The 13,252-nt window shown below is 44.0% G+C and overlaps 1 protein-coding gene across 1 annotated transcript in view; it reads right to left on the bottom strand.

The window, feature by feature from the left end:
• Nucleotides 1–9,907, bottom strand: part of DAPK1 (death associated protein kinase 1) — an 89,046-nt gene extending 79,139 nt beyond the window's left edge. Inside the window, exon 1 of the mRNA XM_032205731.1 lies at nucleotides 9,767–9,907. Coding sequence (XP_032061622.1) covers nucleotides 9,767–9,828 — 62 coding nt within the window. The 5' untranslated portion in view covers nucleotides 9,829–9,907. The remainder of the gene's footprint in view (nucleotides 1–9,766) is intronic.
• Nucleotides 9,908–13,252: the final 3,345 nt, after the last annotated feature.

Genomic DNA, 13,252 nt, shown 5'->3' with positions numbered 1-13,252 from the left:
TTCATTACCAGAGAACAACAAAAAGCACAGAACCACAAGCTTATATACCCCACAGAAGATGTCACAACTGCTTTTGCTTGAAAAAAAAAAGACCAAAAAACAAAAACAAACTGTCCTTGAAGGGATGCAAAACACAGACTCCTGATGGCTGTTGAACAGAAGGCCTTTATTGCCCTTTTTTCTCTACTACATATACTTTCCCTGTAACCCCATGCGCTGTCCACTTGCTCGAATTGGTCATACAACTTGTTAGAGACCCTCAGACACTCACCTCGAGCCAGCCAGCAATTGGCCACTGCCCAAAGCTCATCTTTAACACTGCAGCCAAGTTAATTTAACTCGACCTTTCTCAAGTTTTTGTTTCTAACGCTTATTTCTTCATTATCTCTAATTCAGGGACGTGTGAAACAGCACAAAGCCACCTGTGAATTCCTTTCCCACATGTCCTCCCACTGCAGTTATTAATTTTATGTTCGCTAGATATACAAGAAACTCACCAAGCAGCACAATCGATGAACACATCATTCATTGATGTGTTTCAAGAGGATCCACAGTGGTGAACATATTGCTTATCCTTGACTGAAGCGAGCTTTTAGGAAGACACCAAACCCTGGCACTGCTGAAACTGCAAACAAAGCATGGTCTGTGCCGAATACCCAAGCCTCATACCAAGTGCCTTAGTAACTGTCCGTATACATTACAGTTTTACGAGCTGCTATTTACAGCCCAGTAATTGTCTGCTTCCCCAGCTCTTTAGTCTTTATTTACATCTGCTCACTCTCACAGACGAGCTGCAGCACTTAGGAATTTAGAGCATTCGGAAAAAAATATATACTGCAAATTGCCCCCTCTGACCCCGGCGCTAAGGCAGGCTTGTCTGGCAGCCCTACAGCTGCCACAAGGGGAAACCACGCTCGGGTGTGCAGCCGGGGCCCTCGTTAGCAGGGCTAATCAGCAGCCAGGCCTTGCACAGCGCTTCCACAGGGCCGCCCGATGCACCAGGATGGGGACAGGGATGCTCATCCTCCGTGGCCTGCCGCCAGCACTGACTGACCATGAGCCACCTGTAACATAAAGGCTTCTTTCTGCGGGGACAAAAGGGGCCAGAAATGGACCGGCTCTGTAAGATGCGGTCTGGAAGGGTTTGTTCCCCAGTTCGCGTTGTAACCAGCAACAAAAGCGGGAAAAGCGATCCTTCTTCCAGGCAGGAGTGCTTAGTAAATAGCATCAGAAGGCCCTTTCAAACAGAAAGCGATGAGAAAAACGGAGACATAAGGGACTAAGCTGTTCCCTGACGTGCCTTCCTTTCCCAGGGAATCAACAGCAATTCTGCGCAGATGGCCCAGCTCACGCAGTTAGGGAAATACTGCCAGGAAGATAATATACCAAAAACATCCTAGCTCCCATACCAAAGTGCTTAAAGCCTATGCCTGCAGAATAGAGAACAACCAAGGTGGGAGACAAGGTGCAGATGTGATCTGAGAAATGCCCATTTATTGTCTTTGTTACATGAAATAGGAGCCGAATGTCCCAATAAAGGAATCAGTCAGCACGGTGAAAGAAAGGTGTCAAAAGAAAGGTAAAATTTACTTCCAACCACGACTCCCACGCACTTGGTTTTGTTAGGGAGTAATAAGCTGCCAGCTTTGTTGATGGCCCTACTGGAAGTGCTGGCTTCTTGGCCAAGAACTTGCTAGGCCCAAATGAAATACCCACCACGCTACTCCCCTCTGTGGATAAAGGGAAAAAACTCCACACCTCCAAGTCTCCATTAAACTCAGCAAAATAATTAAGCTGTAAACCGTGCCAGAACAAAATACCATGTGATCAAGTAACGTACGCGTTAGCTGCACCGAGTGACACCTACATAGCCAAGCAAAGCAAGTGCTGTGTGAGGGCGCGTGCCCCACCGAGTGCAGCATCTCACAATCTCAAGTTTTAAGTGCTGGCTTTCTTCTTCTCATTTAGAAACACCGGACTGCAAGGGACCACCTCAGCAATCAAGTCCAATCCTCTTAAGCTGCAGACAGCCCTGCAAAAGTCAGCGAGGCTACAAATTTCAGCAAAGAATAGAAGAAAGGCACTATCACACTTCCCTGTAATCACAGGTCTGTTAATGTCACCACGGACTCCAGAAAATGAACACCCTTTATTCTCTCCCCTCTAAAAGCAGCACCTTCAAAATACCACAGTTTCATCAGACTGTGACCTGCAGTAAAAAAGCTCTCCTGACCCCCAGCCCCACAAGCATGTTCATGAGCAAAGCACCCTCACTGAGCACCTCCAGGGATGCACACTACCCCGCATCCCAAACCTTAGCAAGGGGCTACTTATATTTAAGATAAAACTGAGGAAAGGGACAATTCACGCACCAGACAGAACGAAGGGCTTCCTCGGGTAACTGGCAAAGACTTATTAACAACATTAATTGCTCTCTAATAAAGATACTGTGGAAGTCAAGTATTTATACTACACCACTCCAGTTAAAGGCAGACCGAGCATTCGGTTGAAGCAAGAAATGTGCAGACTTCACGACTCTACCCACAGCAGAGTTTTTTTCCCCCTTTCCAATAGCTCATTCCCTCAAATAGTTCAGCAATGAATTCAGTAAAACTATACCTGTCAATCAGGTTGTAAGCACAGTTATAACTTACACTGACTGCAAACTCTTCCAAGCTGTGGATATACCCGCCCACGTCTGCGATCACCCAGTAAGAGCTAGTTTTCTTTCACTTAAGTACAGGCAACGTGCTCCAAGCATCCCACCAAACAAACAGCCTCGCATCTGCGGGCAGACGATTCTGGCAGAGAATTGCTCTCCTCGAAAGCAGCATACCACTGCCCTGCAAGGCCCGTGCTCGTGGTAGAAATTGTGTGCACGTGGTCTGGGCAACTGCGCAGCAATGCTTCCTCCTCAGCAGTCGTGCATCCTCAAGCAGCAGTTGTTATCTGTCACATCTGGTTATGTAATCAGGAAGGAATAAGGAAAAAGGGATGAAAACATCAAAAAACAGCATAATGCTGCAGACCATTGCGTGGATTGCAAAACACACCATAAAGCAGCGTGGCACTTTACAGCAATCCTAAAGTGTGTGAACCGTTCTGGGTGAAAAGCGCCTGTGACAAGTCATTCTCCCTGACATCAATGTGTGCTACGACAAAAGCAAGCAAAATGCCAACACACTTTAAATACAGTAGGTCAACATCCTCAGTGTCAACTATAATATGCCTATAAACTTTGAAACAGAGATTTAAAACCCACTTAAGATACGCACAATGACCAAATTTTTATCAGCCACCTCCTTCCCCAGCACAGTGCCATGCTACACCTTCCATTAATTTAACAAAGTTCAATCTTCAAACAATTCAGGTTCCCTCTTCTTTTAGCTTTGTTTCAAAGAAAAAACACGAAGATCACTCTCCTGGGGGCCAGCAGCCCTTGAATTTCCAGCCTGCTTCATTTACCTGTGAATATTTTAAATGTAAATATAACTGAAAACTTTCAGAAGTTTCGTCACTTCTCATTCTTCCAGCATACTGAAAGAATAAATAAAAATCACACCCTTCCAAGCCTCGTGGTGCAAGGCTAAACATACCAAAGTCTTCAGTCTGCTCTCAAAAAAGTCTTCTTCCCACAGCTTCAGCATCCTAGCATTTCTTCTTCACTTTAAAATAGAACAATCTCTTTGAAGCACAGTGATCAGAACAGCAGAGCACCGTGTGAAGGAGGACGCAGCCACATACTGCACAATTAAATGGATCGATACGGGCTCTGACAGTCCATCTGATAGGAGATTTTTTTCCTAACTGCGCTAAAAATGACAGGAATGTCACCCAGCAGCTGATTGACACATTCCGGCTCCACTCTTGCTGTAGCAGCCCCATGTGCTGCAATTGCAGAGCAAAACTTATTATTAGACTCCTTGGCACAGGCTTTTGTGCCCTGTTCCACCAAGTTTCACGCTATTTATGTTACTCCAATATGTATTTTATTATGAAGATACACAATGAAATATTCAGGGCTTCAGGATCTTTAGACCTGTGCTTTCTTTGTCCACCCTTCTTTCAGCTTCCACCTAGCTCTGCCATAAGCCAGTGGTGGTTAAGTAAAATCTACTACGCTGCTATGAACGCTTTTCAGGTTTTTTGGACACCTATTTTCCTGCAGCAGGGTCAAAACGCAGCTCGAGACAGCAGTCTCAGTTGAGAAAGGACTCCTGTGCAAGCCACTCTCACCCAGGAAATAGAAACTAGTAAACCACTGACTTTAACTGACATTTCTTCCTCCTTAATATAAAGCTGTGCCAACAAGTCACGTGGGTTCACTGCAGAACTAATGAAGCCAGTCAAAAACAGAAGGACACCTGGTCATTAGGACCAGCTGTGGTTCTAACAGGAAATATGTAATTTCCTCTTAGAACTGATATGCCTTTGAATGTGTTACCCATTTTAACAACTGTTTGGCACGGTTACTCCACAACTCCAGTAGTCCCCATCGCTCTCCTTATTTACAGCTCTGCTTCCTGGTCACCAGCTTATGTTCTTCTGCCTTTGCACCACAGCTCTTTATCTCTGTCCTTCCTATGTATTTAACTCGAGGAAGGATTTATAGAGGCAATCGCATGGCCTTGTGGGCTGAGATTTCACAGGGCTTTCACCTGATCTGAGCATGAACTGCTGCCATAAATTAGATAAGGTGTTTTTTTCCCCATCTTTTACAGCATCACCGCATCAAAGACACATGCAGAAACACGCGACAGAGAAAGTGATACTGCTCCTTTCAGCCACCGCCAGCACAGCCCGAGCCTGGCGCACTGCTCTGGTGAAAACGCAGCCTCAGCCTCTCTTCCTCAGCCAAACGCGCCCAGCTCTGCACAGCACACACAGTTCTAGCGCAGGAAGCGACACGCCTGAACATCTGTAAAGGCAGATAATAGGGAAGGAAGAAAAAAATCCATCAAAAGGGACAAACCAGCAAAGCCCCGAAAGAAGTGATGAAAGTTTAAGCACACGCCTAGCACAGCAGTGCTGGGGCCAACTGTACCTCACCAAGCCTAGCTAGAGGAGAAATCAAAGACCAAGGTTCTTCACCTACTTCCTGATGGGTTTAAATTTACAAGGGTTTATGCATTTAAAATGAAGGCATAATAATCAGCAAGCCATCTTCTTACTACACACAGTTTTAAAAGGCCTACAAACCAGACATTTTTCTCCTCCACACAGAGAAATAAACTAAGAAGAACCAAGCAGTTATACCAAAAAAGTAACTGCACCTTGTGCTTTTCACGCAGAGACACTTCTGCACATGTTAAAAGACAATAGCTGTCACCGGTGGTACTGTGTGGTGGCAGTCTAATGCAGGCTATGCCAGCAGCTTTCAGTTTATTATACATTCCAAAAATAAAAATAAAAAAAGAAAAAAGATTCCCCCCAGAACCCAAACAAGTAGCAGGGTTGGGACTGGCTTTGCTTGGTGTCTTCAAGGCAAGCACAGAATTATCAGCTGCTCCTCTGAGAGCTGACCAGGCTGGCATAGCATCGCTGTGATTCACAGACAGCGCTGAAAAGGGCTCTTTGCTGTAACCCAACCACCACCTTTGGGTCTCCAGAGGAGCAGCTCAGCCAGCCAACCACCCCAGGTTTCCCACACTCGAGCAGTGGCTCTGTGGCCAACGCGCTCAGGGTTCCTGCCCAGGTCCTTGCCCCTGAAAGCCTCCTACCACCCACTCGGTTCACAGCAATTAGCCACCACGTACTGCTGCAAATTGCATGCGTGTAGTTACAGAAGCTGTGAATTCCACGCTTGCATTATTTATTGCAGAGCCTATGTGAGGGACTCAGGAAACAGCGCTACTGTGGTTTTCACCATACACATCTTCAGCATTTGGCCATTTTGCCTCTGTACAAAAATGAAGGTTAATAAATGCCTTTTTAATGAGCACGCTGAGTTGTGGTTACAGTAAGACTATGCAACAAAAGAGAAATTGGGAATTTCCATGTGGCGCAGTTAGATTTTTGACCCAAGGTATAGCACTTTCAGCCACACCAGGCCATCCTCTCCATTGCTGCTTCCCCCTTCCCCCCCAGCCCTTTGTAGGACTTTGTAATCTGATAAATAAATGGAAAAAATGTTACACCACAACATTATTGAAAAGACAGTTGCCAAGGGTTTTTAACTTAGACATTCTGAAGGGAAATATCACCTCAAAGGAACTGCACATGCTGTACATCTTGTAATGGAACTTGACAATACGCACACCATTTTTGCACATCAGCTTCTTAGTACGACTACTTTGGGCTCTCAAGCCTGAAAAGCACCACGAAGGTCAAATTCTAGCTGTCATCCAAGCATTTCTTTGTCCCATGTTTTTCCTTTCCTCCCAACACAGTGCGACGCAGTTACACTTATGGTGTATGATAGATGAGGGACTGCCTTTGCAGTTCTAAGGAGCAGCATTTCTGAAAACTGATGGATGAATAACCAAAAATACATACATACATATATATATATATTCAGCCTACGTATTCACTGCTTACTACAGAAATCAGATCTCACACAACCCAGAAAAAAAGATTTCTCTCCTAACCAGAGATTCAAAGGTAAAGGAACATTTTTCAGACTGTAAGTATGCATTTGCACAACTGCCTGTTTTCTCGTCAGCACCTTCAGCATCTTACCCTGTGCATTTTCTGTTGCAACTGATAAAGAGATGAGACAGACACCTTAGATAAGAGTAAAAAGCCATAAGCTAACCCTGGTAACTTTTCAGCTCAGTGAGCTACCAAACAGAAACAGATTGACTTCCAGAACTGCTAACACCCATCATAGTTTTTAATTCAACAACAGTGGAAAGTGTATCCCTAGTGAGTACAACAGGTCCAAACAAACTCAAGAGTTCAAAACTGCTAGATAGCTCTTCCTGTTTTTTGCATTATTTAATAGGAGGGATCTCCTATTAATAAACAGCAAGCCACACTCCAATGCAAATACCATTCTTCAATTGCAAAATATTACTTCAGCTATCTGCAGCTCTTTTAGAAAATACCTGAAAGTTTAAAGGAAAAAAAAAAGGGGGGGGGACTGGTGGTGGTGTTTAAGACCATGAACTAAATCACTCATCTGGGTACCTCTTCCTATAATTTAGCAATACATCTTTTCTCATGGTACTGTAACAACTCCCAGGTAAGGCCAATCACAGAAGGGTTAAAAAAAATCATTTTCATTAGTTTGATCTGGTTTCAAGGTTTTTTGTGCTCACCATGGTGAGGTTTTTAAATGCTGATGAACTTTAATTCCTGCCTTTTGGGCAAACTGAAGTAAAGGCACTGCAGCAGGGTATTTAAAATGCACAGTCACACAGCTCGCAACTGCAGAAAGAATTAAAATGAATGAAACAGCTTTTGTAAATTTGTTGCTGTTTCGTGATAATCTCTACCCCAGCAGGAACAGAATCTCCATCGCCCTTTGAAATGCCATAGTTAGATGGTTAGTTAACACATCTGTAATTAAAGTGCACACCTGAACAATGCAGTGATACGTTTCACTAAATTTGTCAGACGCAAAACAAAAAGTACATAATGCAACATGCACAACAATTAAGAGCACAGTCTCCATATATGTTTCATCCTAAAGATGACATTTGATCCCTAAGTGATGAGACTTTTGGTACAAAAAGCTTAAGATGACACAAGAGGTAAACCTACCCCAACAGCAGAAATGTGTTGGAACAAATCACGTACAGGTAAGACCAAAAAGAGTGATCCTACAAGCATTCGTAATACCTTTTTTCTTATCTTCCACAGGAATACATCAAAACAAACCAAAGAATGGAAAAAATCTCAAAACACTTTGGCAAAAGATTTTTACAGTTTGTTACTTCTTCTGCAACAGTGCTGTGAAATATCATAAAACCAGAAAGTGCACTTTTTTTCAGCTCATTGTCCATTCTCCTGGTTTCAAACATCTCCAGGTTTTGTGTAAGCAATTTTTAAACCTCCTTTACTAGTTTCACTGAGAAATTTAATTTACACAATCCATTTATTTTCTTCAAGTGACTGTTGCAAGAATAGGAAAGCTACTTTTTATTCTAATTACTGCCAGAGGTATCATAAGGTAATACAGATATATAAATATTTTACAAAGGAAAACAGTGAAGATTAAAATTTCAAAGTAATTGCATCTTCCCTGAGCTTTCTCAAAAGGCAGGTTGTCCTAGGAACTTCAGGATCCATTCATGCAAATACACTTTGGTGAAAAAAAAAACTCTTATCTGTTCATTTATTCACCTTGTTTGTTCCATGACTGATGCTAAGTACAAGGAAACAAAGGAATTCATCCACTATAAGGGTAGAAAATAGGTTGATTTAGCAAAATGGAACCTTTCATCACAGCTTAGCTGAAGCCTTAAATCAAGATTCAGGTTCCCAAATAAACCCAAGAAATTTTAAAGTCAAAGGTGTTTTTAATATTCACTTGCTTCCTGAGTTCTAAGCCTCAGGCTCGACATTTGCAAGTACATTTATATGCAAATGTAAAGGTGAGAAACCTAAGGGGGAAAGGAGGAATGGAAAGCAATGGGATTTACAAGGGTATTTCAAGCAGCCAGAGAAACCTAAGTTCAAAAATAAGTTAAAAGCACCACTGAACTAAGCCACTCAACGACTACACTGAGATTTGCTTACACTTTTGATTTCATGGCAACAACTTGCAGTGAAATAATCTGTCCTTCTCAAAATGATGCTGAAGTGTATTCTTTGGCCCTTTTATTTTAAAGCAAAACCCCGCCACCTTGTTGTGTTTTTATTGTCCATAGGTATTTTCTCACAGCAGCCAACAGAAATGGATCAAGTTCTTAGTTATGCTTACATTTTTCAAGGAAAAAAAAAACACAAGACTAGCATGTAACTAATTAATTTAAGTTCTTTAAATGTATATATAGGTTTAGACTGCATGCCAAGGTTATATAGTTAAAATGAATAAGGCAAACAACCTCAGTGGTTTTTTTTTGTTTGTTTGTTTGTTTTTTTGAACCATGTACCATCATTCTGTGCTTGCGCTTCCCTGTGTGTCAGAAATGAAATTCCTCATCTTCAGAGCTATGTTCTGGAGCCAGCGTGCTATTTCCCCGGCGTGGCTGTGTGGAAGGACCTTTAAACGCTGCCTGTGCGATTGTCCTTAGGGAAATGGTTCGGCTTCACACACGGGTCCAGGGGACCCAGCACGGTGCTGGCACTTGCTCTTTAAAATAAATAGAGGAGAGGTTACATAAACCTTGGCACTTTCCTGACTAGCAGGCTGACATTGTCTTCCCTGTGAGGAGCCTTAAGGAAATAAATGGCAATTTGCAATTCTGCCTTTATTTTATGGTAAATCACGTATCAGTGCCTGTAACCACATAGTGGCAGCTGTATTACTACAGAAAGCTCAAACCAGATTCTGGAACACTTAACACGATATTGCCAAAAAAAAAAAAAAAAAAAAAAAAGGGTGGGGAACGATGAATTTTGAGAGCCTAAATAGCACATTCAGCCCACACACCTGCAATCTGGGGTTCGGCACGGGAAGGTCCATACCCGCTGAATGAACGCAAGGTGCCCAGCACAGCCTCTCGCTCCGGATGCGCACACAGCAGAAAGCAGCACCGCACAATTTACCCATTATTATTATTATTATTATTATTATTAATAATAATAATAATAATATTATTATTTTGGGGGGTGGCCCCGCCGCGAGCCCCCGGCGAACTTGCCCCCGGCCCGCACCCACCTGCCCAGGTCCTCGCCGGTCTCGTAGTGCTCCTCCAGGTTCTCCTGCCTGAACACCGTCATGGTGCCCGGCCACACGGCCACGCAGCCGCCCGCCCGCACGCCGCCAGCCTCAGCCTCTGCTCCGCGTCCTCATCCCCGGAGCCCCGGAGCGCCCTGCGGACGACCGCGGAGGTGAACGGCTGAACGCCCGCCCGCCCCCGGCCGCGCCGCCCCCGCCCCTTCCCCCGCACGCAGCCGCGGGACCCCCCCCCCTCTCCTCCACTCCCCTCCCCTCCCCGGCGGCAGCGCCCCCTCACCTCGCTCCCCCGGCCCCGCTGCCGGTGCCGGTGCCGGTCCCGGTGCCGCCCGGCGCAGGCACCGCACAAGGGCGCCGCCGCCCGGCCAATGGCGAGGCGCCGCCGCCCCGCCCCACGCCGCTCCCCCGCGCGGCCCGGCCCGGCCCGGCGCGGAGCGCAGCGCGGCGGAGCCGACCCGAGGGGGCGCCGCCATTTTACGAGGCCGCAGCCCCTCGGGTGTGCGGCTGGGCGGTGGGGCTGCCTCGGTCCTGGGCCGAGCGGGAGCCTGCGTGTGCTCCTTCGTGTACACACACACACACACACACACGTATATGTAATATACACGCTCGCATGTACACACGCACATGTACATATAGTATACACACTCACATGTACACGCACACACATATATGTAATATACCCTTGCATGTACACACATGTACACGTATATATAATATGCACACGTACACACACATATACACACTTGCATGTACACACATGTACACATATACATAATATACACACTCACATGTACACACACACATGTAATATACACACTTGCATGTGCACACGTACACGTATATATAATATACACACTCGCATGTACACACACATATATATAATATACACACTTGCATGTACACACACACACATATATAATATACACAGTCATATGTACACATGTACACGTATATATAATATACACACATGTACACACGTAAATGTACATATAATATACACACTTGCATGTACACACGCACTCGTATATATAATATACACACTCGCATGTACACACACACACACATACATAATAATATATACACTTGCTCATTTTTCCCCTCAGTTCACACTCAGCGTGTGATGCCGGGCTGCTGAGCGGCTTTTAACTCCCATCTGAACTCCGAGCTCACTCCTGCAGAGCATTGCTCATCGAAGGTGAAGAAAAGTTCATACTTTTTTTTTTTTTTTTTTTTTTTTTTTTACGCTTTCTCGATTTAGCACTTGAGAGAGCCCGGCCTTCTCCAAGTACAGGACAAGAGGTCCAGGAGTTCTGAAATTTTCAGAGTGAATCACAGCCTGACCTTGGCTGAGTGTTAAAACTTCCTGTGACTCCACCGATGCCAGCTGTAAAATGAAGGGAGCGCAGTTCAGCACGTCGCTGGGTGCAAAGTTACATAAAGCTGTCCTCAGAATCAGCAGCGTGGTGACTTCTCCAGCGGAGGAACAGCCAGAACCGTGTGCCCCCGCTACTTCACTTACTGCCAGACGTGCAGGAGTAGAATGCTCTGCCTCGCCTTCAACCCATCTTCCATGTATTTATCTCTAATAGGTTTTCAAAGTCATGACTCACACACTTGAGGCTGCTGCGTTTTTAACACAGCTCAAGGTTTTTAACAAGTAATTGGTGATGGTTCAGGAGTTCACTTTGGCTTCAGAGATTCTTCCCCTGATCAAAATGAGGAGAATCACTGGAGCCAGCCCCTGAATTTTTTGGCAATTGACCTTCATGTGTTTCCCTTCTGGGAGTTTTTTGTGATGGTTGTGGGTTCGTACAAGAGTAATACAAGAGTAACATCCGTGGTAGCTTGTATGTATTCTTCAGTACAAGCACTACTCAAATACACAGTTCAATTGCTTCAGTTGAAGCAATTGAAATTTCAGTATTGATTCAAGCAAGCATGCATTGGGATCAATACACTCTTCCTGAGACCAAGATGCACATAATGAACAGAAAAAAAATATGAATTACTTGCAATGTTTATCTTCTTCCTTTCGTTTAACAACTATATCTTACTCCTGTTGCCTGCCCTTCTAGGTCTGTGATCCCTGAATTTTGTTTCTCTGTTCAGGTCTCTCAGCTATGGAAAGAGAGTTGAGTTTGAGTCCAGCTGTGGCAGGAACAGCACAAGTCACCATGTCGTGTGTCAGGAGGAGGCATGCTCCACACAAGTAAGGACGGCCAGGGCAGCAGGCTTGTGCTGTGGTAGGCATAGGCACAAAAGGGTATGTTTTCATGTAATGCAATACACCACATTCCTGTTTCTTTAGAGAAATACTCAACAGGTTGTGCTTGGTGCAGACCACTTTGAAAGAGCATGTGTGCTCCTGGTGGGACTCGTCTTGCAGTCTTGGAACCCTTCATCCAGGTGGAAAGCCAGCCCAATTGCTGTACTTTCAAAATGCTGATGAACTTCCTTGAGGCAGGTATTGGACTGCATATGTATTAAATGGGAAAAAAATAATTTTAAATTGCTGACAAAAGTAATTAAGCGATTGTGAAAGCAGTTTATGCTTTCAGGTTAAATAGCACGCTGGATGAAATCCAACCCCAATAAACTTAATAACAAAACCTCCTTGATTTCATGGTTCTGTGATTTCAAGTTAATGTATATTTTTTGTTTATTGTAACATAACAGAAGTAACAAAGTAACTCCTTGCATACTGTGCTGTAAATCAGGAGTAATACTGATTTCAGTATGGTTACTTCAGTGTGAATGAGGATCAGGTGCAAGACTAATAACCATAAATGTGTTTTCGAAGGACTCGATTGTGTCTGCCAGCTTAATATGTCAATGGTTCACATATATTTTGTGGTGTAGAAGAACAAGTGTTCTTTCTCTCAATAAATATTACAAAGAATTCAAACTTGTAGAAAGCATCCCTATCTCCAAGCAGTGTTTGGTGAAGTGAAAGCTGTAATATTTCTGCAGGTCAAGTGATTTATAGCACCTTTCAGCCACTTTTGAACTGAATCTATGCACCCATTTCAACATTTCTACAGATCAGGGAGCATATTAAGTGTATTGCTGTATGATAAATGTTTTCAAGATTAGAGCCTGGTCTGTTTCTGTCATCCAGGTAAGATGTCTTTCTTAATAATGTAAGACACTAATTACAGTAAAAAAATACAAATTACTTAGGTGGGCTATTGTTTCTTTTGCATATTGTTTTCTTTCTAAGAGATCATCATTTATTTCTGACATAACTATAAAAGCAATTTCCTGGGTGGTAAGTGATGTTCTCTGCGGATTCATAGGTTTTCCGAGGCTAATTTCATTTTTCACAAAGCACACTACCTACAGCCCCTGCAAGCTGCTATTCTGCATCCATCTGTAACACCAGGGATGACACGGGAATGGAAGGTTGAACATTAGCATTAAAGAGCCTCTCAGCTCTGGTAAACCTGAAACATTTCTGCCACAAAAGGA

The sequence above is a fragment of the Aythya fuligula genome, chromosome Z (assembly GCF_009819795.1).
Source record: "Aythya fuligula isolate bAytFul2 chromosome Z, bAytFul2.pri, whole genome shotgun sequence".
NCBI lineage: Eukaryota > Metazoa > Chordata > Aves > Anseriformes > Anatidae > Aythya > Aythya fuligula.
This window is presented reverse-complemented; position numbering and strand designations above follow the sequence as displayed.